This window comes from Eubalaena glacialis, chromosome 9 (assembly GCF_028564815.1).
Source record: "Eubalaena glacialis isolate mEubGla1 chromosome 9, mEubGla1.1.hap2.+ XY, whole genome shotgun sequence".
NCBI classification, from domain to species: domain Eukaryota; kingdom Metazoa; phylum Chordata; class Mammalia; order Artiodactyla; family Balaenidae; genus Eubalaena; species Eubalaena glacialis.
In genome coordinates, this window is record NC_083724.1 from 10,779,426 (window position 1) to 10,804,593 (window position 25,168).

A 25,168-nucleotide genomic window follows, 5' to 3' on the forward strand; every position below is an offset into this window, starting at 1 on the left:
AAAGCTTTGAAGTTTCATTAGGTCCCATTTGTTTATTTTTGTTTTTATTTCCATTACTCTAGGAGGTGGATCAAAAAAGATCTTGCTGTGATTTATGTCAAAGAGTGTTCTTCCTATGTTTTCCTCTGAGAGTTTTATAGTGTCCAGTCTTACATTTAGGTCTGTAATCCATTTTGAGTTTATTTTTGTGTATGGTGTTAGGGAGTATTCTAATTTCATTCTTTTACATGTAGCTGTCCAGTTTTCCCAGCACCACTTATTGAAGAGACTGTCTTTTCTCCATCATATACCTTTGTCTCCTTTGTCATAGATTAGTTGACCATAGGTGCGTGGGCTTATCTCTGGGCTTTCTATCTTGTTCCATTGATCTATGTTTCTGTTTTTGTGCCAGTACCATATTGTCTTGATTACTGTAGCTTTGTAGTATAGTCTGAAGTCAGGGAGTCTGATTCCTCCAGCTCCGTTTTTTTCCCTCAAGACTGCTTTGGCTATTCGGGGTCTTTTGTGTCTCCATACAAATTTTAAGATGATTTTTTCTAGCTCCGTAAAAAATGCCATTGGTAATTTGATAGGGATTGCATTGAATCTGTAGATTGCTTTGGGTAGTATAGTCATTTTCACAATGTTGATTCTTCCAATCCAAGAACATGGTATATCTCTCCATCTGTTGGTATCATCTTTAATTTCTTTCATCAGTGTCTTATAGTTTTCTGCATACAGGTCTTTTGTCTCCCTCGGTAGGTTTATTCCTAGGTATTTTATTCTTTTTGTTGCAATGGTAAATGGGAGTGTTTCCATAATTTCTCTTTCAGATTTTTCATCATTAGTGTATAGGAATGCAAGAGATTTCTGTGCATTAATTTTGTATCCTGCAACTTTACCATATTCATTAATTAGCTCTAGCAGTTTTCTGGTGGCAGTTTTAGGTTTCTCTATGTATAGTATCATGTCATCTGCAAACAGTGACAGTTTTACTTCTTCTTTTCCAATTTGTATTCCTTTTATTTCTTTTTCTTCTCTGATTGCCGTGGCTAGGACTTCCAGAACTATGTTGAATAATAGTGGTGAGAGTGGACATCCTTGTCTCGTTCCTGATCTTAGAGGAAATGCTTTCAGTTTTTCACCATTGAGAATGATGTTTGCTGTGGGTTTGTCATATATGGCCTTTATTATGTTGAGGTAGGTTCCCTCTATGCCTACTTTCTGGAGAGTTTTTATCATAAATGGGTGTTGAATTTTGTCAAAAGCTTTTTCTGCATCTATTGAGATGATCATATGGTTTTTATTCTTCAATGTGTTAATATGGTGTATCACATTGATTGATTTGCGTATATTGAAGAATCCTTGCATCCCTGGGATAAATCCCACTTGATCGTGGTGTATGATCCTTTTAATGTGTTGTTGGATTCTGTTTGCTAGTATTTTGTTGAGGATTTTTGCATCTATATTCATCAGTGATATTGGTCTGTAATTTTCTTTTTTTGTAGTGTCTTTGTCTGGTTTTGGTATCAGGGTGATGGTGGCCTCATAGAATGAGTTTGGGAGTGTTCCTTCCTCTGCAATTTTTTGGAAGAGTTTGAGAAGGATAGGTGTTAGCTCTTCTCTAAATGTTTGATAGAATTCACCTGTGAAGCCATCTGGTCCTGGACTTTTGTTTGTTGGAAGATTTTTAATCACAGTTTCAATTTCATTACTTGTGATTGGTCTGTTCATATTTTCTGCTTCTTCCTGGTTCAGTCTTGGAAGGTTATACCTTTCTAAGAATTTGTCCATTTCTTCCAGGTTGTCCGCCATTCACTCTTAAATACTTTAGCTTGCATCTTCTAAGGATAGTGGCATTGTCTTACTCAGCTACAATATCAGGTCACATCTTGAATAATATTTTACAGTCTCTTGTTCCTACCCACACTTAAAAAAATTTTTTTTTTATTGGAGTATAGCTGATTTACAATGTTGTGTTAGTTTCAGGTGTACAGCAAAGTGAATCAGTTATACATACACATATAGCCACTCTTTTTTTTCTTTTCTTTTCTTTTTCTTTTTTTTTAAGATTCTTTTCCCATATAGGCCATTACAGAATATCCTACCCAAACTTTTAATACTTTAAAATTTTTCTTTAAACATTTATTTTATATTCTGTTTCTGATCATTCTGTTAACTCTAGTCTTTGTGTGTCTTTTATATAATGCATTCTACGTTTTATGATTTGGGGCTGTAACTCATTTCTTGCAACTTTTTTTTGTTGGAATTATTTGAGACATGTAGGTTCCTCCTGAGAGGGTTTGTTTGCTTCTGCCTGGTACCTGGGAGTACTGTCAGCCCAGATCGACTTTAAATTCTTGGTTTGGGCTTCCCTGGTGGCGCAGTGGTTGAGAGTCTGCCTGCCAATGCAGGGGACACGGGTTCAAGCCCTGGTCTGGGAAGATCCCACATGCCGTGGAGCAACTGGGCCCGTGAGCCATAATTACTGAGCCTGCGCGTCTGGAGCCTGTGCTCCGCAACAAGAGAGGCCGCGATAGTGAGAAGGCCCACGCACCGCGATGAAGAGTGGCCCCCGCTTGCCGCAACTAGAGAAAGGCCTTACACAGAAACAAAGACCCAACACAACCATAAATAAATTAAAAAAAAAAAAAATGTAAATTCTTGGTTTGAGTCTTTCTGGTCCATCAGGCAATGTGAATTTGGTATGAAACTCTTATATGAATATGAATGTTGGATTGTGGTTATAAAGTCTCAGAAAAAACAAAAATTTTTTTGGACAGACATTTTTCCTCATCGGGTGGGGAGGCCTTAATTCTAATTTACTCTCACGTGTAGGTCTTTTGGGTTCCAGCTTTATTATAGATTATGCATGGGCTATCCTGTGTATCTAGCTGACCAAAAAAGCAGACACTTAATATCACCTTGCTTGGCAAATACCATCATTAAGGCAAAAATTGTGTTCTGTTTCCCTTTCTGGGTTTCCCTTTTCATTTAAATTTTGGGCCTTTGTGAATTCCTTAAACACTTGCCAGCCTATAGGGTAAAATAAATGTTTTTATATTATATATATTTTTTATATTTATCAAAATCTTTAGTTGTTTTCTTTTAGATGGTTGGTCAGGGTACATACTTTGATATGTGGCTGAAATAGAAGTCCTTTAATAAAAAATTTTTAATGTGTTGTATTAAATGCTCTGGAAATAATACATATTACAGAAGGAAGAGAAAGATAAGAGACAACTTATATATAAATATATCATAGTTCTTGATTTCATGAAAATGTTGATTCAAAATATAATACAAGGCTCCCTCCCCCCCAGAAAAAAAAAAAGCTTTAAAATATATTGGTTTGAGAGGGAGTTATAGCAGGTAAAGATGGTGATCTTTTGAGTCAGTCAGACCTGGGTTTCCACCTGAGTTCTCTCACTAGCTGTGTGACCTTTAACAATTTCTTTAACTTCCTAGGAGTTTATTTATCTGTAAAATGGAGTGATGGCAGTTTTGAAGATCAAGAGAGATATGTAGAGGGCTCAACCTAGTGCCCGAGTAAATGTTAGCTCTTTTTAATTTTTGTTACTCTCTTTCCAGAAGTGTTCACCGTGCTAATACAGAGTGTTAAATGTGAAACATCTCACATTACCCATGTAATAGTGTAAAATGGAATATGGGTACGTGGGAGAGACAACCATAAAGGGAAAAACAAGAAAGGTATGACAAGGTTAGAAGATGAGGAGGAAAGCAGTAAGCTTGGCAGGTGACCAAAGCCAAGGAAACCCTCTGGCTTCCCTCAGTTTTCCAGGAGCAGGATTTCTTAAGGATGTTCTCTATTCTGGCTTTTTCTTTAGTGTTCTGTTCAGTTAGTTGTACATCCCTACAGCTTTGGGTCAGAGGGAACTCTTACTTCCTGTGGCCCAGTGGAGTTGCCTAGGGTACTTTAGGAGAAGGAAGCTTGTTCTCTTCTACAGGGATCTCAAGGGTAGTTAGGGATTTTCATTCTCACCAGTTCAGCAAGTAACCATTTGGTATCCCCAGAGTTCTGCAAGTACCTTATTAGAAAAGAAATACAGTTGCATTCTTCTGAATAGAAAAATTTATAATCAGCACAAATACGGAAATATATATACCATGCAGCATCAACATATAGTAGATAGTAGCTTTTAGACTTTTTTCCTCTTCCCCTCGGTATGACTCAAATTCTTGTATAACTTTTTCATTGAGCCCCACTGTGGAACATCAGAAATAAGGGAATTGTGTAGCCCACTTCCATCTAACCTTTTGCTCTGTATTTTTGCATGCCCAAAGACAAGAAAGGTGTGTCTTATTCATTCATTGTCTTTATATATTTCTCTTGGTACTACTGTTGTCACTTTGGTTTTTTAGTAAAGGAAATTGGCTTATTTGAAACGTTTGTCTTAATCCTCTATGGAAATATCGGTTTACGGGAAGGTTAAGGCAGCTCCTTTAGGTTCCTCTCAGAGTCTCTGCTGCAATTGTCCGAAAGGAAACCCCAGGGAAACCCCTGAGCACAGGCGTTGGAAGAGCAGTGGCTGCACAGAAGACCACACTCCAGATGCTTTATCAGGTGCTGTATGGAGAGCAGAAATAATGGTTTGAAGGTGGAAATGCTGATGTCTCCACTTTCCCAACTTAGCACAAACATCTTCTTTATCTTTGGTGGGTTTTGGTGCCACAGAGGCGGCTCCAAGAAGCCTTAAATGCAAGTGTGATTGTTTTTACAATCCTGGCTTTGAAAGCATGGTGTTTGGGGATTTTCTTGACTTGAAGGGAATGGATTCATAGCATCCACTGTCAGTGCCATTTCCCTTTCTGTGATGACTTGTTCACTGTTTACATGAAAGGATTCAGGAGGTATGAGAGGTATACATAAATAGGTAAATGAACAAACAAATAAATAAAAAGCTTTGCTGCCTTTGTCACATAGCAAAAAGGCTTGACTATAACATAATGGGAACACAGCAGCTGTTTGATTACAACTTTAGGATTTTTCCTTGAAACTTCCAAACATGTCTGATTTTTTTTTTTTTTTTCTATTTTAAATAACACTATGACATGGGAGAAGAAGTATCCTAGAATGCCATGGTTGCAGTGGGACTTTTGAATGCATCGTCATCCCAGTCACTGTAGGTGCTGGTGTGAGATACTCTCACTACTGGTGCTTGCTTGCCCACTGGCATGTCCATCCTTTGGAAGGCCCAGAAAATGACTTGTAAATTATTTGCTTCTTGCCCAGTACAGTGTTTGTTTGTTTGTTTGTTTTTTAACCAGCCTAACCATTTTTAAGTGCACAGTTCAGTGGTATTAAATACCTTCGTAACGTTATATAATCATCACTACAGTGTGTCTCCATAACTCCTTTCATCTTGTAAAACTGAAACTTTATAACCATTAAACACCGACTCGGCATTCTTCCCTCTCCCCAGTCCCTGGCAACCACCATTCTACTTTCTGTCTCCATGAATTTAACTACTCTATGTATCTCATGTAAGTGGAATCATACAGTACTTGTCTTTTTGTGTCTGGCTTATTTCACTTAGCATAAATATCCTCAAGGTTCATCCATGTTGTAGCATACTGCAGGATTCCCTAATTTTTTTTTTTAATTTTTAAAAATTTTATTTATTTGTTTATTTATTTTTGGCTGTGTTGGGTCTTTGTTGCTGCGCGCGGGCTTTCTCTAGTTGCGTTGAGCGTGGGCTACTCTTCGTTGCGGTGCGTGGGCTACTCTTCGTTGCGGTGCGCGGGCTTCTCACCGTGGTGGCTTCTCTTGTTGTGGAGCACGGGCTCTAGGAGCACGGGCTTCAGTAGTTGTGGCTCGCGGGCTCTAGAGTGCAGGCTCAGTAGTTGTGACACATGGGCTTAGTTGCTCCACGGCATGTGGGATCTTCCCAGACCAGGGATCAAACCCGTGTCCCCTACATTGGCAGGCGGATTCTTAACCACTGCACCACCAGGCAAGTCCCTCCCTTATTTTTTAAAGCTTAATAACATCCCATTGTAGGTGTATACCGCATTTTGCTTTTCCATTCATCTGTCAGTGGACGCTTGGATTGCTTCCATTATTAGCTATTGTAAATAATGCTGCTATAACATGAGTGTACAAATATTTCTTCAAGCCCCTGCTTTCCATTCTTTTGCATATATACCCAGAAGAGGAATTGCTGGAACATTTGGTAATTCTAATTTTTAATTTTTCTAAGAGCTTCTATACTGTTTTCCACAGTGGCGGTACCATTTTACATTTCCACCAACAGTGCACAAGTTTACCAGTTTCTCTACATCCTTGCCAACACTTGCTGTTTTCTGTTTTTTTGATAGTAGCCATTCTGATGGATGTGAGGTGGTATCTCGTAGTTTGTTTTTTTTTTTATATAAATTTATTTATTTTATTTATTTTTATTTTTGGCTGTGTTGTGTCTTCGTTGCTGCCGTGGGCTTTCTCTAGCTGCGGCGAGCGGGGGTCTACTCTTCGTTGCGGTGCACGGGCTTCTCATTGCAGTGGCTTCTCTTGTTGAGGAGCACAGGCTTTAGGCGCGCAGGCTTCAGCAGTTGTGGCTCACGGGCTCTAGAGTGCAGGCTCAGTAGTTGTGGCGCACGGGCTTAGTTGCTCCGTGGCATGTGGGATCTTCCCGGACCAGGGCTCGAACCCGTGTCCCCTGCATTGGCAGGTGGATTCTTAACCACTGTGCCACCAGGGAAGCCCCTCGTTGTAGTTTTGATTTGCATTTCCCTACTGATAAGTGATGTTGAGCATCTTTTCATGTGCTTATTGGCCATTTGTATATATCTTTGGAGAAATGTTTATTTCAGCCCTTTGCCCACCCATATAGTTTTATTAAAAGCAAAACAAGTAGCTTTGCAGTGCGGCCTTGCAATTATAAGTGATGAGTAAGAACTCAGGCTCTGGAGTTAGAAAGCTCCCAGCTTCACCAGCTGTGTGACCTTGGGCAAGTTACTTCATTTCTCCAAGCTCCCATTTCATCTAAAATGGGGAGAATAGTTGACTCTATCTCATTAAATTGTTTTGGGATTACATAAACTAATATTATGGATGTCAAATATATGGGCTAATATTTGACCTATAGTAAGTGTTTAATACATGTTAGCTGCTGTATTGTTGGAATCATGAGCCAGTCATAAAAACACCTTTTATATCTTGGTCGTCTTCCTATATTGATAGTGTAAGTCATTCCGTTTTTGAAAATTTTCTGTTGTTTTTCCAGTTCATGCTACTCATTGTCTCAGTCACTATATTAGGTAAAACCATGTGGAACTGCAATTTTTGTGGATCATAAATGATTGAATATCAGAGTTTAATGTGATCTAACTTAATGTAGTAGAAACTGAGTGTCTAATATATGCCAGAGTGCCTAGTATGCTATTTTATTCATTCTTCCCAGATTCCCTACAAAGAATATATTATTTTCCCTATTTTGGGTTGGGGAAACGAAAGCTTAGAGAGGTGAACAGATTTGCCTGAGTTTACACAACTTGTAAGTAGTTAAGCCAGAACTCAAACCCAGGTCTGCTGAATCCAAAGTTCATTGATTTTCTTTCTAATTTCTACCATATGAACAGTCTTAAAGACACCCCTCCCCTATCTCTGTGTCCAGTAAAGATGAAAGTTAGAGAAACTACACCATTTCTTCTTAGTTGCCAGTGATGTGGGTTTTCTTTAGTGCAGTGAGGATCATGTTCTGTGTTCATGTACATTTGGGCTTTTGTCCCTCTTTTTCACATTTGAAACACAGCATCTGCAGTGTTGGCTGTAGTTACCCAGGCTCTGCCTTCCTCCCATTTCTCATTGCCATCAGCATCACCATCATTTGTTGAACATCTGTTCTGTGCAGGGAATGTGCTAGTTGCTTTATCCATAGTATCTCAGTGTCCCTATAATTATAGAGAATAGGGGCTAAAACCCTTTACAGGATGGAAGGAACTGAGGCTAAGTGGGATTATATGATTTAGCTGAGGGCACAAGTCTATCTTGCTTCAGGGTCCTCGTCTTTTCTGCAACACGTCATTTCCTCCTCCCATTCTTAGAGAGAAGGGAAATGAGGATAGCCTTTTCTACAGAATGATCTGTAGCATACCTTGGTGTGTTATCCCTACTGAATTTTTCCTTCTTTCTTTTCCCACTCCTTTCCCCTTAGGCCTTTCCTTTCCCTGTCCCCCTTTCTTTTCCTCCCTCCCTCCCTCTTTTCCTTCCTTCCTTCCTTTTTCTTTCTTTCTTCCTTCCTTCCTTTCTTTTTCTTTTCCTTTTCCTTTCTTCCCTCCCTTCCCCCCCTTCTTCCTTCCTTCCTACCTACCTAATGAAGTTTAAATACCAAGATTAGGAAACTGCTTAATGTATTTCCTAAAGGAAATTGAATTCTTTAGATATTCCCATTTGATTTTTTCCCCCTGACACTAAAAATTATCTCCAAGTTTAATTTGCTTTCAGAGGAATTATCATCTTTTATTTTTTTTTAGTATTTATTTATTTGGCTGCACCGGATCTTAGTTGTGGCATGTGGGATCTAGTTCCTTGACCACGGATCGAACCTGGGCCCCCTGCATTGGGAGCACAGAGCGTTAGCCACTGGACCACCAGGGAAGTCCCTCAACTTTTAAAATATACTACTAAAACAAGTTAGATTGAATTCTTTTTAGTTTCAAAAAGAGTGACCTCCTTTTCAGATTTTGAATGGAGTCTTTTAAATAATAGGGTTTGGAAGTAATTGCTTAATATCTGAGTTCAAGATAATGACATAACATGTTTGAGTTCTAAGGCTTCCACCCTACTTATTCCTAAACTAGATAGCTGGAGCCAACTTTCTTACTCACTCCATGAACTATGTTGGTGAAACCTCTTCTCTTTGCAGCTGGAGGTTGCACTTTATTCCTTTGTCGTTTCATTGTTTCCTTTAGGGTGAGGGAGAATAATTAAGGAGAACATCTTTTCTGAGCAGCTGGAATCAAATTCCAGCTGACTGCAGCACCTGTGAAGATGGCACCTCTGCCCCCGGGTGGCAGGGTGGGATGCCAGCCGTGGAGCCTGGGACAATGGGCTCCAAAGTGCAGAGACGCGGCCGTGCTGCACCATTCCTGCCCTTCTGTGAGCTTCAGATGGCAGTTAACACCAGTGAATGCAAAGTGTCTGTTTTAGACTAATTAGAGGGATGATTTGTGAAACGGTGGCTATTTATTTAATTAATCACCAGCACAAAGCCATAAAATTCATATTTTAAAAATCCCTGTTAGTTTGCCATGTGGTTAATAGATTGGGGCACATTAAAAAGTGACATGGTGATGTATTAAAAATGTTCCACCTAAGGTTCCTTCAGGAAGGAACGGAAGCTGTCTGCTTTCAGATGCTGAAGTGTAACCTGCTAGGATTTGACCTGTCTGAGGTTTTAATATTTGTAAAGACATTTATCTTTTGAATAGCATCTTCATTAGGACATCTCCTTTTGGAATATTTCAAAATATAAGTATGTTTATAGAATAATTTTTAAAAGTTAATTTTGTTGCAGGTTCTCTTAACAATGAGGAACTATATTTTCCCATTAAATTATACTATGTTTACTAAGCATAACAGTATCTCTTATAACAGAGGTTATTGTTTTCTATTTTTGGGTGGGAGAGTCATTTAATTAACTCTTTAATTAAATCTCTTTAACTATTTAATTAAAAATAACATTTTTGTTTCAGCTGTCAGAATTGCATTTTGTTCTGCTCATATATATATATATTTTAATCAAATGGGCACAGGGATAATTGCTATACTTGGTCAGTCTCAGGTGAGATGAATTGTCATTTTTGAATACTAAGAATAAAGATAGAGTTGACTCATTCAAGAGATAACACTGGCATTAAAAATGAGAAGAAATGGCTTAGATTCTAACAGATGATAGTGGTTTTTACACATACAAACTTCTAGTTGATTTTCAGTATACATAAACGTGTGTATGTGCAGACCATCTTGCATTTTAATACTATTTGACGCTAAGCTTGGTATGGCTGTGATTCACTCTCTTTATTTAAAAAAATTATTCTGCACGATCAGTGTTCCTGCTAAACAGTCACCCCAGATTTTGAAGAAAATGTGTTGCTCAGGTGGATGCTTGTAAGGAAACTGTCCGGCCCTTAGGATTGTGTTTCTCCACTGTGTTGTATAATTACCTGCTCTGTTAGAAGGGGAGCAGGAATAAAACATGAGTATGTTAATGCAGCCTGGAGCTGATGTGGTGGTGATGATTACAATGCAGATAAAGCATTTCTCATAACTGCTGTTGCCTACTGGAGCCTTTGAAACATCTGGACCTTTAATTGAAAAATTGTGTGGTGCTGTGCAAGGCAGACATGCTAAGTGAAGTCACTAATTTAGAATACAAAAATATAATTGATAAAGTATTTTATTTACATTGTATTTAAATATTCATACTCTGTTATGCTTTGTATAACAGGGAATTACTGGGTTAAATTTTCATGAACATAGACAGTTTAAACGAGAAAATTAAGTGAAAATGTTAATGGAATTTTACACTGGAACCATAATACTGTTTGCTCCAGGAGGGTGTGTACATTTGCATCTATTGGGGCCTTTTAGGAAAGCAAGGTTAGGTCTTATTCTTTGGGTTTTGCATTTTAGAAGAACTAACCCCCAGTTGGTAACATTGTTGCATTTCATTCTTGTTATTGCTATCATATCTTGTTATTTAGGTAAAAAAAAAATGAAATGTTTCTTGGCATAATAGTAAATGGCTCTAATGGCAATATTATCGCCCAATAAACTGAAGCCTTCCCACCTCTCCGGGGCAGGTTATCAGAGCCTGCCCAGGAGAGTAGAAGAGCTGGTGAAGGGCGTGCAATTAACCTTTGTCCTGCATTTCGCAGCAGGGGAACTGACCTAGCAGCCTTCTGAGGAAATCCAATTTAATTTAAAATGAATTTGAAAAGACAAATTAGCCATATCTATTTTAATAAGATAAAATCCCGATTCTCCCTGTGTCTGGTTTAGTTAGGACCTCAGAGGAGATCGGACTGACTAAGACTCAGGACGAACAGGAGGGAAATAATGCCAGAGGGCTGAGGAGAAACCCGGGAGACCCTGGTACCCGAGTGATTTGTCAGTTCCTGCAAGTGAGCAGGCCTTGCGCTGCCTGTTTCCGCAGAGAATTGCAACCTGAGATGGGCCTTTGTCTCATCAGACCTTTTGCTTGTGTTGGAGCTTGTGCCATGTTGATGTCATAGGCAGCTTGCCTGTCTCTCCAAGGACCAAACTGTTTTTTTCTTCCTTTGTCATCATCAAAGCACATTTGGGTACTACCACCTGGGTAGCCACTTTTAGTACAGATACACCTCACAATTACTGATGAGGCTCTTAACCCAAGAGTAGGGATTCTCTGGGCCCCATGAGTTGGCACTTGACCACTGCTTTTTGAGAACAGAAGCAGAGGGTTCTGCCTACTCTTAAGGGAGCTGGTGTTCCCTTGTGTTTTTAACCTCTGAAACACGGTGAGTGAGGATTTATTGAGCCCCTTCTATGTACCCAACAGCAAAGAAGTATTCCTTTTATTGTATCTGGGAGACATGGGATAAAGGCCTGAGAGTCAGACTTCTTGGATTCTTCTCAATTGTAAATTTTATGTATAGTTAGAAGTGAGTCTTCCCCACAGGAAGTGTTGTTCTAAATAAATAATAATCTAGTTCTTTTTCTTGCTTCTATTTATGTTTCAATATGTACTTTCAAACTGTTTAATGCAAACTTTCTCAGTTGGCTCTTTGCAGTTGTATCATTTTCATAATGTAAAAAACATGTATTTTCTGCTGCAGACAAGCATCTTTCTCTGTCACCAGGGGTGTAGGTCCTTTGTGTGGCCTTTTCCTATTGAGAATAACACCTATCCCACTTATTTCACATGTGCATTTTGAGGATGAAAGTGAATGTTGTAATTGGAGAAATATAAAGCTATTTATTTCCATTTTGTCTGATGTTTTTACATTGTTTGCTAGGAGGTGCAGCAGGGACTTGAATTCATTATAATTACTGAAGAGACATACACTGATTGAGCAAATAAAGTAGTAAGCCCATTTGCGCCAAGGCCATCTAATTAAATTCTAACTTTGGATAAGCTAGATATGCGTGAAAGATTAATTTTAAGAGGTTTTTATGACTTACTGAATTATGATTCAGTGAAATTTTTGAATTATATCATTAAGAAACATTGAGTCTTAAAGTGCTAAAACAGTCATGAACCTACTACAGTATATAAATTTGTGGGTTTTAAAAAACTATTCAAAATCAAGGACACAATATAACTTTTAAGTTTATATTGACATTTAAAACTTTTGAAACATTTAACCAACTGAAACTCTGCAAGAAATGAATATGATCGATGCACCTGAATTATTTCCTTCAATATTTATACAATTTTATATTCTCCAAATACTTCACTATCTCTGGAATTAAATTGTCCTTGGGGTACTTGGAGGGTTGTACCAGATTTTCCATATAATTTAGGAGGATGATAATGGCTATACTGTAACTTTTTCTAAAGATACATCATCTAGTAATGGAGCCAAGTATACATTCCCCATTGAGTTTTAATTTTAAAAGTTGATATTAAATCTTAAAAAGACTCATTGTATTATGATCATTGATAGAGTTTAAAACATGTAACTCTTCTTTATGGTTTTAAAAAACCTATTTTTACTTTTAAAGCATATTGACTTTATTATATAAATGATTTAATAATGAAGAGGTCCCTAAACTTACCCTAGGTGATGGGGCTTAGTTCATGCAAATTACCTTTCCCTGATATTCTCATCATTATAGAACCCATTGTTTGTATAATTAAATGCAAAGTGCTGTGTAACATTAATGATCTAAAGAATCCCACAATGGCCATGAAAATTCAAAATGGACACTTTACATCCCATTATGCTTTCAGATGACTGGATTGTGCTTGTGTGAGAGCACCTCCTGGTACAGGCTATAACCATCCTGAGGCTGAATGAGAAGAGAATGCTATGGCTCTTCTCTCATAAAGACTGAAATAGAGATCTTTTCCTATCGCCTCCGCTTCTCAACCTTGTTTGAAGGGACTTTTTGTTGAAGATCTGCCTGGGCTGAGCAACAGCATAACTAACAATAATAATAAATAATTGACATTGTATGACAATTTGCAGTTCACAGAGCATTTTAACATGCTTTATTTTTGCTTTGTACGTCCAGTGAGTCTGTTGAGGTAGTCTCATCCGTGTTTCATGGCTGAGGAAATTGACTTTCAGAGAGGTTATGGGCTTGCCCAAAGTTACACAGCTCAAGGCTGGAAGGGATGGGTCCAGACCAGTTCTGTAGACTCTGCAGAGAGGTCCCTAGCAAACATAATCATAAAATGTCATGGTAAAAACTGACATTTTCAAGGACTGCTTTCTGAATTTAAGACTTCAAGAAAACGGTTTTTATTCCAGATACAGTATGGGTAGGCTTTCTTTTTTTCCCTTCATCCTCCCTCCCCCCCCCCATTTTGTAAAATTTCTTACCTGTATTTAAACATGAATGATTGCTGGTCTTTCAGTTGATGTCTTGAAAAAAAGAATTATTAAAGGCTATTAGTCAAATTTCACTTGATAACAGATTGCTTAAACCAGTAGCTCTAGGCATTGCTTCCAAAAGTGAGAAAAGACAAGGCATCAAACTATGGCGGGTTTATTTTAAATGGGGAGGCTCTTTACTTGAGAGCAGCAGCCCCCTTTCTTGTTTCAGGTTCGGGACTATAAGTTTATATTTGTCACAGATGTTACAGAAAGAAAATTCAAGAAAATCATCAGCCTGGGAAAAGCCGAGGGAAATGACACTTTCTATACTGTGCTGTACGCTGAGAAGGGTTACAGCGTGGCTTGTACCGCAGTGTTTAGGAACTGAGCTACTTTGTTTGAGGTCCTCATGTATGTGAAGGGGTGTCTGTGGAAGTGGAGGTAAGTTTGTTCCAGGTTTCTGAGGGCTAGAACTAAGATCAGTGAGGAAAATCTGCAGAGAAAGTGTCCCTCAATGAAAAAAAAAAAGTTCTAGCCATCAAAACGGTTTGCCTGCAGACTGAAGCCAAGGGTCCACTTCAGAGGGTGGCAGGGACCTCATCAGTGGAAGGTGTTCAGGAGACGTCGTAGGACAACCATTTGCTGAAACTGTTCTGAAGGGGATGACCCTTAAAATTCCCTGCAGTTTTAAAAGTATGAATGGTAATAAAGTTTTTTTGTTTGGTTTTTTTTAAGTCTATGAATGTAAAAGTAGAGGGGAAAAAAGGCAACTTAATGAACAGCCAGCATTTCCTGAGCATTTACTGTGGACTAGGCACAGTGATAAGTGCTTTACATGCGTAGTCTCATTGAATCCTTTCAACAAATCCATGAAGAGGTACTTTTATAATACACTATTTCTGTGTGGAAATAGTGACCCAGAAAGGTTAAATAAAATTGTCCAAGGACACACAGTAAGTGGCATTGCTGAGAATTGAACCCAGGTCTTTCTGACTCTACAGCTTATGCTTTTAACCACCACACTGCAATGCCTCGCTTGTCCCTATTAATAGAATAAGGATCCTGGAGGTACCCAGACCAGAACTTGACCTTGTTAAAGAAAGAGTGACAGTTGACGTTCTTAATAATAAAAGCTTAATGGAACCAAGGTTGGTGATTCAGAGAAAATCAATGAGATTTTGCCAATTTTATCTTAAACTTAACTTGTCAGAAAATACAGTGTCCAGTGACAAACTGTAGGAATGTTTTTGACAAATTAACTTGACTACAGGTGCCAGATCAGGGAAATGTTAATTTAATAGGCTTTAAGCATTCCTGATTTATTGAGGGTTAAGATAGCACTACAAAGCCAAGCCCCTAGTTCTGAATGGATTTGTCATAGAATTTTATACAAAATCTATTCATAAGTTCAGTGCCACCATTTTGAATGTACAAAAGTGAGTTCTTTGCCTGAGCTCATGAAGCCAGCACTTACTGAGAGCAGAATGTTTCAGTATGGGGTTTGGGGTTTTTGTTTCCTCTTCATGTAGCCATGGTCAATTAAACCTGGCTTCGACCAGAATTAGGCTTGATTTTGTTTAAAATCCTTACTCTGATTAAATGAAGTCCCTAAATCATTATCAGAGTAGTGATAATCTGAGACCCCTGTACCAAGTCTGGGTATCATGTTATTAAAGACTAGGCCATTGGTAGACTATAGCATTCTTTGGTCCTTGTTGAGGGAAGAAGGTACTGGTGGAATGGAACTGCAGCCATTCCTTTAAGAGAGCTTTAAGTTTTGAAGGCTATAAATAACCCTTTTATCAATTTGCATCATTATATTGTCTGGATACACTGATATATTTATTTCTACATTAAAATTACATATAATGATCTGCTTGTGCAGTTGTGACTAATGGAATAATGTTGCCTGCTTTTTGTCTCTTTAATTGCAGAAGCCAAGTTGTCTATCCTTACTCTGTTCCTTTCCCTTGACAGAGAAATTGAACACTTAGCAACAGTTTTGAGATCTGATATTCAATTTATTTATTTATTTATTTATTTATTTATTTATTTTTTAAAGCTTACACTTCTAGTAAGTGGCAGAGCAAGGATTTGAACTTAGGCAGCTTGCCATCAAAGCCCATACTCTTTTTTTTTTTTTTTTTAATTTACTTTTATTTATTTTTAGCTGTGTTGGGTCTTCGTTTCATGCGAGGGCTTTCTCTAGTTGCGGCAAGCGGGGGCCACTCTTCATCGCGGTGCGCGTGCCTCTCACTATCGCGGCCCCTCCCGTTGCGGGGCACAGGCTCCAGACGCGCAGGCTCAGTAGTTGTGGCTCACGGGCCCAGTTGCTCCGCGGCATGTGGGATCTTCCCAGACCAGGGCTCGAACCCGTGTCCCCTGCATTAGCAGGCAGACTCTCAACCACTGCGCCACCAGGGAAGCCCTGATATTCAATTTATTACTGACAAACCTTGATGTTAAGTAGTGCTGTTAACTGAACCTTCTGTCCTTAAGACTTAATTCAACTAACTCACTTGATATGGATGTTTCTTAATTCAAGATGATTTTGAACCGAATGCCATCTATTGTTCTTCCTGCTTCCCCTATTTTGGAAGCTAGCAGGTACATAATTTTGAAATTAACTTTATGATAGGCAGCAAAATGTATATTATTTTAATTAATGGGATCAGATGGGGAAAAAAATCTGGAACAGACGTAATGTTTTAATTCATCATGTTCAAATTCTATGTATCTCATTTCTGTACCCATTCATATTCCATATATAGAAGTTATTTAAAATTTTTTATCTTTACATTTTATGAACTAATTATTAATTGGGTGACCTATAGTTCATAATACTGATATTTCATGATTGGCATAGAGACACTTTTTTAAAAAGTGAGCTTTTGCAGTATATATCACAAGCCACAAAGCATTGATACTCTTTGGCCTAGTAATCTACTCCTTAGGATATGTGTACAAACATTTATATAAGAGAATGTTTCTGAGAATATAATTCACAATAGTGAAATATTAGAAACAACATCCATTTAATAATAGGGGAATAGGTTGATAGTACCTCTATATGCTATAATATAATGCAAGTGTTTAAAAATCATGTGTTAAAAGAATATTAATCATTCACTCCATCAATATGTGTAAGTAACTACTATATGTCAGCCCTGTGTTAGGTGCTGGGGATATTTTAGAGGAGAAAGAGGGCTCCTGAAGATGGCCTGGGAAGTAGAAGAGGTATAGCCAGTTTACCTGGGATACGAGAGAAGTGCTAGGTGTGGTGGGTCCATTTTGAGAGACAGTCTGAGGACTTCTTTCAATTCAGTGAGCTAACACCACACCCCTGCTACATTCTGTGCCCTTGGAGAATACAAAATGGGTGAGGTACAGTTTTTCCCTTTACAGTTACATGGGAGGGTGGGGAAGGAGGTTGTAATGGTAGGTAGAGAAAAAATGAAGCCATAAGGCTATGCAAGTCAGATTGCTAGGGGGCAGAGAAGAGGAAATTAATTTCGACTTCCACCTTCTAGGAAAAGGAGACATTTGAATTGAAGGACAGAAGAAGAGGTACACTTCTTGATTAGCGGCTATGTGTCAGGCATTTTATATACATTTTATTTGCTTTTCTAGGTAAGGGAATGGAGGTTCTGAGAAGTACAGTTACCTGCCCAACGTCTCAGGTCTAGCAGCTAAGGAAGTGGCAGAGTCTGGATTCAAACCTGGATCTGGCTGACCCCAAATCTGTGCTCTTAACCTCTCTTCAATATACTTTATTAATGATACATTGAGACCAGATTGCAAAGGGTATTAACTGCCATGCTAAAGAGCTGGAATGCTAACACTGGGGAGAGCCATCGTGTATTTCTGAGTGATAGGCATGTTCAGTGATTAGAGAAAAATCGCTTTGATAGCAGTAAGGAAATAAAGATTTGGAGAGAGGAGAGATTTTTAGAGACAGGGAGATAGTTGGGAGACTGCTGCAGTAGTCTCGCTGAGAGATGATGAAGCTTGAACTAGGGCAGTGGCATTGAGGAGGAAGATTTGAGAGATATTTCAGAGACATTTGAAAGATGAGACAGAAAAAAGAGTTAAGGTTCTTTGCTTGAGTGACAGAGTAGGTGGTGAAAGCCTTAACTGAGATCAAATATAGAATGAGAGACAAGCTGAAGGAGGAAACAGGTCTTGGACATGTTGAGTTTGAGATTTTGGCTGCATTTGCTAGGCCATCAAGTCATGGACAGGCCATGTGGTATGAACTCTGGAATCTAGTTGGTCTTTATCAATTGCAGTTGTGTTGAGGAATAGTTTTGCTTCAGGAATACTTTTCTTTTTGTTCTAAAACCTGAATTAGGGCCATTTCCTGATTTAGGGGCTGCTCTGGAGAGAGTTGTTCAACTCCAAATTAGCTCAATATGGATTTATTACTTTTCATTTTTCTTTGGTAAAAATTACTTAACTTGCCATTGAAAGGTGTCTGAGTTAGATTTTCAACTTATTTTTTCCAACAGCCTGTCACAGCAACTGGCACATAATGTGTCCTTAGTAAATTCTGCTGGATGCCTTAACATAGGCTACATTTTCAAAGTTGATCCTCTCTTTCTCTTACCTAAAACTCTTAAGCTCTGTGTAGTAGTTCTTTTTATCTCCTTTTTTGTTATTTATTTATAATATTTACTATTTTGTTTCTAATTATAAAAGTAATAACATGCTTAGTATAGAAAGTACAGAAAAATATAAAGCAGAAAATTAAAATTAAACACTCATAATCCGTTGTCTCAGGGAGAACTCATATTCACTTTTTTGTATATTGGTATAGAAGGTGTTTAAATACAGTAAGTGTCTTTTCCTTGGGTTAGTGGTTCTGTTGGATGGAAGGGTAAGTTTTTTATTTTTTGTTTTTTTATCTAGCAGGCCTTTTCCAACCCCCTTTAGTCTGGGTTGTTTCTGAGCTCTCGTAATAGCCTGTACTTTCCCTCTTAAAGCTTTGATCACAATGTGCAGTATAGACCTTCAACAGACCATGAATTTGATGAAGGTCTGCATTTTGTCTTACTTAACTTTGTCTTCAGAGCCCAATGTGGTGTTTCAGTGGGTGTTTGTTGAATGCATGAGTGATTGGGAAAGATGGAGCTAAACCAGTTTTCCCTGTCTCTGTGGTGACCCTTTCCTTGTGCTCTAGTTATGCCTCCATTTCCCCAATTCTGTGGAACACATAAATTGCCATGCAGTGAAACTGTATATGATCTTTGTTTATTGCTAGTTGCTTATTTATTTATTTATTTATTTATATTTATTTATTTATGGCTGTGCTGGGTCTTCGTTTCTGTGCGAGGGCTTTCTCTAATTGCGGCAAGTGGGGGCCACTCTTCATTGCAGTGCGCGGGCCTCTCACTATCACAGCCTCTCTTGTTGCGGAGCACAGGCTCCAGATGCGCAGGCTCAGTAATTGTGGCTCACGGGCCTAGTTGCTCTGCGGCATGTGGGATCTTCCCAGACCAGGGCTCGAACCCGTGTCCTCTGCATTGGCAGGCAGATTCTCAACCACTGTGCCACCAGGGAAGCCCTAGTTGCTTTTTAATAGTTAGATGTTACTCTTTGGAATATTGCTTGCCTTGATGTGTGATGAATACTTTTAATCCTTTGATCACTTTTTTGTTTTTAATAAGTTAATTACTTTCTATTATATTGATGGATTGTTTTATGTTTTAGATGATTCTCTCTAAATATTGCAACACAGGGACTATTAGATAGAGCTAACTGCCACCACCTTGAGTTTTTTCAGAAGAGGCTCCTTATTAAAAAATATGTAATTTCAAGGTTTGTGCAAGGCACTTTTCCCCCGTCATCAGTGCCTCAAGGTGGAATTAGAAGATTAAAAAGATAAAGTGCTTCATTCATTGAATAAGTATCTGCCATATTTATTCTCATAGTTTTCCCCACACTTGCTATTTCACTATGAAATGAAGAGGGTAAAGGGATGCGTGGGAGTACCGTATAACTATCTGCTTTCATTTCCTAAACAGTGGTGACTTCCCTGCAGTCAGCTGACAGTGGCAATGATGTCTGGAGTCTCACTCCTTACCGGTTCTCCTTGGGCAGCTCCTCAGGGTGCTCCTTCTGTAGGAGACTGCTTTAGGCAGTGCTGTGGGCATGTTTGTGAGAAGGAAGGGGAGATGATTTTCAAGCCTTGGAGAGTGGGAATTGATTATATTTAGGAAAACTTTAGTGAAAGAAGGTGTTGATGTTTAAAGTAGAGGCCTTTGAGTCAGACAGACATGGCTTTGAGTCCCGGCTCTTCACGTTGGTTATGAGATCTTGAGCAGATGACTGTAGTCTTATAATCCTTAGTTTTATCATTTATATTATGAGGGTAATGATAGAACCCTACCTCTTATAGTGATTGTGAAAATTAAATGAGATAACTTAGGCAAACATTTAGCAGAGTTTATTTAGCTCTAAATAAATGCTAGCTTTTGTTATAATAATAGGTATTATTATTGGGGCTCCTATAGCATCCATCTTTGGCCTCATGTGACCTTGTAATAGACTTGAGTAATAGAAATGGGTCTGATTATAAAACTTAGGTCCTTTCTAGTGTACTGCGCTGCATTTCTAAAGCACTTTATAGTTTGCAAAGTACATTCACATTTGTCATTTCATTGAATCTTTGTATCTTTAGGTATTGTGATTCCTATAGCCCCTCAGCTCCAGTTCTTCAGAAGAAGGAGGAGGAATAAACAGAAATAAGAAGAGAGAGCAGTGACAGCAATTAGGGGTTCTGAAAATGAGGTTGAGAAGAGAGTGGTAAGAGGGCTATAAACCCACTCCAGAAAGATTGCCACTGTTTTAATTTTAACCTTTTGACTGCCTGACAGGATCAAAACACTTGCTGTTTAGAGACATCTTTGCTAGTCCTTGGAGTTATTACTTCCAAGCTGAAAAATACGCGCGTGTGTGTGCGTGTGCATGTGCGTGCGCGCACGCATGTGTATGCGTGAGAGGGATAGGGAGAGAGCATTATGTAGGAGAATTACTTTTTTATTATTTGCTTTATAACATAGAGAGAAGACTCAGTAAAAAAAAAAAAAAAAAAAACCCAGTGGATCTAATATTAGATGCTGGGTTGTTTGAGAAGTGGAATCTCTCTAAAAATGTTTTTTAAACTGATTTTATGTATTTCCTTACCCTAGTTCTGATATTTTTTCCCACCTTAGATCGATAGAATTCTGTATAGAGTGTTAACGAAGGAACCACTTGATTGCTCAAGTCCCTCCATTTCCATCTGCTATCAGGAAACAGACCCATAGAAAAGGGCAAGTGAGATGGATGGAAGAAACTAACATTTATTGAGTTCCTACCATGTGTCCCAGTAGGCATTTGGCTCATTCATGCATTCATTCTGTAGTTCAACAGATTTTTTTTGGAGAGTCTTCTGTGCGCAAGGCACAGTGCTAGCCATTGTGTATAGAGCAGTAAACAAAGCAGACGTTATTATGGTTCCCCTAATGGAAGCTCAGAGGCTAGTGGGGGAGGCATACACTGAAGATGTACATAAATAAATATATAATATCAAATTGTTAAGTGCTATGAAGGAAATGAACAGGATATGTGTGAGAGGATAACTGTGGAAGGGTCTTCTTTCTATAGGATGATCAGTGGAGGTTTCTCTGAGGAGGGGTCATATGAGCTGAGCCTTGAATAACAATAATAATAATCCTCACAAGAGTCAGCCCTCTGATAGATAGCGCGTCCTATTATTATCATTTTATGTATGAGGACATGGAAGAACAGAGAGTTAAGTAACCTGCCCGAGGCCACATAATAGAGGATGCAAAAATCATGAGAAAGAGCCTTCTAGATACGTGAATAGCACTTGCTATGGCCTTAAAAGGGGAAGAAGCAGGCAAGGTACACACATTCAGGGCACTTCTAGAAGACTGGTGTAGCTGAACCGCGGGGTTGGGGGGTGGGGGGAGAGTGGCAGTAGATGATGTTGGAGGGCTAGGCAGGGGTCAGATCACACAGCGCTTTGTTGCACACTGCATGGAATTTGGATTTTATTCAAAGTATCATAGGAGCCACTCACTGAAGGAATTTCAACAGGAGTGTAATATGATCAAATTTGATGCTACAGTTTGGTATCCACAGATTCAACAAACTGTGGATCCTGTAGTACTGTAGCCCATATCAAGTGAAAAAAATTCACGTGTAAGTGGACCCTCGCAGTTCAAACCTGTGTTGTTCAAGGGTCCACAGTATTTTTCGTCTGTTGGCAATACACGAGGGAAGGACAGGAGCTGAAGGTCAAGAGGCGAGGTTCATGGGAAGTTTGAGGAGAGAAGCAAAAGTATGCATTAGTGGTCTCAGGCGGGGTTCAGGTTGGATCAGGAGATATAATAGGCTTGCTATACAGTGTTGAGTGTCTGTTTGAGGTTTATCATCATGAATTTAAAGTAAAATCAATCTGTACAGTTATATGATTTTTCTCCAGTGATGTTTAGGTGGGCAATGCAGAGGGTTGGGTTCATACAAGATTGGGGTTGTGTGAATTGTGTCCAGTGGAGGAAGAGAGTATTAAAACTGTATTTGCAAAGGAACGATTATAATGGCTCATGTAATCTGGAGGGTGGCATTGGGAAATAAGGGTGACTGATAGATAATTAAAAGGTGGTGGTTCAACAGATTATAGGTTGGAGAATTTGAGGGACTACTTGAACAGATGAAGTAGAGGTATATTGAAGTGTATTCAGGTTTTAACCCTGTGGTCTAGTGGTTAGGATTTGGCGCTTTCACTGCCATGGCCCAGGTTCAATCCCTGGTCCGGGAACTGAGATCCCGAAAGCCTCATGGTGCGGCCAAAATTTAAAAATAAATAAACAAAAATAAAATTATAAAAAAAGTGTATTCAGTGAGTGGATGTTCTAACTTGAGATTTTGGGGTTAGTGCAGATCTCTGGTGTACCCACCACAATAAGTGATTTGAGGTGGTGGATGAAAAGGCACTGGGGATGATGTGGTCTAGGGATTGAGACACTTGCGTATTGGACAGATTGTTCTTTTAGATGAAATTGCCAAGAATGGTGACAGGAATTGGGGTGGGAAAGACTGTGAGCCAAGAGCTCAGGCCTTCAGTGAGGGAGGAGAATGACCAAAGAAAGGTTGGTGGGTAACAGAAAAGGAGAGGGAGAGGATGGTGTAGTTGGACGGCTTGGGTCTCAAAGGAACAGCGGTTTTTGTAAGAAAGGAGAATTAATAGTTTGGAAGTAGCAGAAGCAAGAATACCTACTCCACCTCCTGGCCTTAAGGATTTGGGGGTTAAAAAGAACAAAGCAAAACAGTCTTCTGGACAGCAGAGGAAGTAGTATCCTCATGATCAGCAGGTTTCAATTAAGGCAAAAAGGTGGAGGGAATGTTTTTTAAAAAGAAGTAATGATGTATGGAAGTTTGCTGATTAGTGCAGGAGTTCCAGAGGGGAGTGGAGGGTTTGGGAGGGAGGAGAGAGAGGTGTGTGGGAGGGATTAGGGACATGTAGATCAGTGTGAGTATGGTGATTAGGGCAGTAATAAGACCAGAGACCCTTGAACTTCAGTTCAGATGAGTGAAGTAACAGATGTACTGCATAATGGAATTAGCCCCCATCATCTCTGAGAAGGCAAGCCCCTGGTTCCAGTACTGCTAAATGCTTCCTTGGAGAATATGGCAGCTTATCCCAAGGTCTCAAGGAGTGATATGGCAGTTTTCAGGGAGGGCAGCTTATGCCAAGGTCTGATGATGACTTTTCCAAGGTCACACTGAATAAGTAAGAAAGCAAATCTCCTGACACCAAACCTTAGGTCTGCCCACGACTCTAATTTGTTTATTTTAGTTGTAGTGCTCATTTACCTTACTGCTGGCAGAGCTGGATCCATTAGAACATTAGAAAATTAAAATTAAAGAAGAAGAAAAAAAAAAACCTTAAAACTAGACAATGTTTCCACTTTGGGACCACCCCAGGCTCATACGCTGGTATGTGCAACAAGGAGGAGAACACAGGCCCTGGAGGGCAGTCGTTGTAGCTCAGTAGGGTCTGCATGACCGGAACTGTGTGCTTTACCCTCATGCATGTGCTCTGTCCACAGGGTCATGTAGGCACAACAGCAACCAAGAAGATCGATGTCTACCTCCCCCTGCACTCAAGCCAGGACAGACTGCTGCCAATGACTGTGGTGACAATGGCCAGCGCCAGGGTACAGGATCTGATCGGGCTCATCTGTTGGCAGTACACAAGCGAAGGACGGGAGCCGAAGCTCAAGTAATCCTCCCTCTTTTTGGCTGCTCTAGTTTCTGGCTGTCTCCTGGCCACCCATGCTGCATTCTGGGCCCGGTCAGTCTTTCTAGGCTTTGGCCTGGGAGCCAGACGTCCACACTGATCCAGGTCAGGTTGCTCACCAGATCTTGGGCCTGTGTAACTCAGGCTTATCTCAGAGAGTCTGCTTGCAAAACGGACTGATAAGTTTGTGAATCCAGACATGAAGAAATGCATTTTAGCAGGATCCAAACCCTTTTATGATGCTTGCTGCTAAAAGGAGCATGGGCGGTAGTGGAGGGAACTAGTGTTTGTTGAGCACCAGTCATGAGTTGGGCATAGTGCTGGGCGCTTCATACCTGGTTTCTCATTTAATTCTCCCGCTTCCTGTGAGGTGAGCATCATGATCCTCATTTTGCAGAGGAGGAAGCTCAGGATCAGAGAGTTGTTATTTGCTGAAGTTTACACCAGTGGGAGATGACAGAGTCAGAATTTGATTTCCAGTCTGTTTGATGCCAAGATTTTTACTTTATTTCCTTTTGGTCTGAATTACAGTTTTCTTTGTTATCAGTCAGTGACCAATTTTTCTCTCAATTACTAGACTCTATTCCTCATTAAACTATTATATTAAAAACGTAGTGCTTGAAAGTAGAGTCTCTATATCTGTACATCATAACTTGAACTTTAAAGTAGTTTGCTGCATTAGTTCTCCCATACTTGAATTTCTTATCTGACAGGCATCCTCTCCTAGTTTTATGTGCCCTTCCCAGCAGTAGGGTTTGGGATATAGCTAAATGTAGTGGGTGCCTTCATTTTGGAAATGGATTCTCATGGAGACTTTCTCTTCTCACATTTTGAGTTAGAATGGTCCAGTCTGTCAGGTGTGTGTGTGTGTGTATGTGTGTGTGTGTGTGTGTGTGTTTCCTTTAGGAACATTAAATTTGCACTTAAAATTATTCTTTCAAGTTCTCATTGACATTGCCCTCCACTTTGCCTGAAAAAATTGTGGATATGAAGATAATCCTTATTGCTCCTATGGCAATAGAAAGCCTTTTCAACCAAGATACCACGTAGGCTCAGAAAAGGGTTGAGTCTGCAGCTGTGCTCAAGGCTGAGCTATAGTGTTGTCCCTTTTCAGCGTGAAGTGGAAGCAAGCAAGTGCTAGTTACTTGATGTATGTTGTCTGAGTTAATCCTTAGAACACTGCTTGATGTAGAAACCGAAACCAAGAGAGGCAAAGGAACTTGCCCAGGGTTACACAGCGAGTAATAGGAGTTGAACTGTGACATACATTTTACAGATGAGGAAACTAAAGTGTAGAGAGGCCAAGTAACTTTTCTAAATTACACAGTAAGTGGT

General features: G+C 39.4%; 1 protein-coding gene across 2 annotated transcripts in view; it reads left to right on the top strand.

The window, feature by feature from the left end:
* Positions 1–25,168, top strand: part of MAPKAP1 (MAPK associated protein 1) — a 238,225-nt gene that overhangs the window by 82,995 nt on the left and 130,062 nt on the right. For both annotated transcript variants that reach the window (XM_061199926.1, XM_061199927.1), the window contains exon 6: positions 23,643–23,815. In XM_061199926.1, the coding sequence (XP_061055909.1) occupies positions 23,643–23,815 (173 nt within the window). The remainder of the gene's footprint in view (positions 1–23,642; positions 23,816–25,168) is intronic.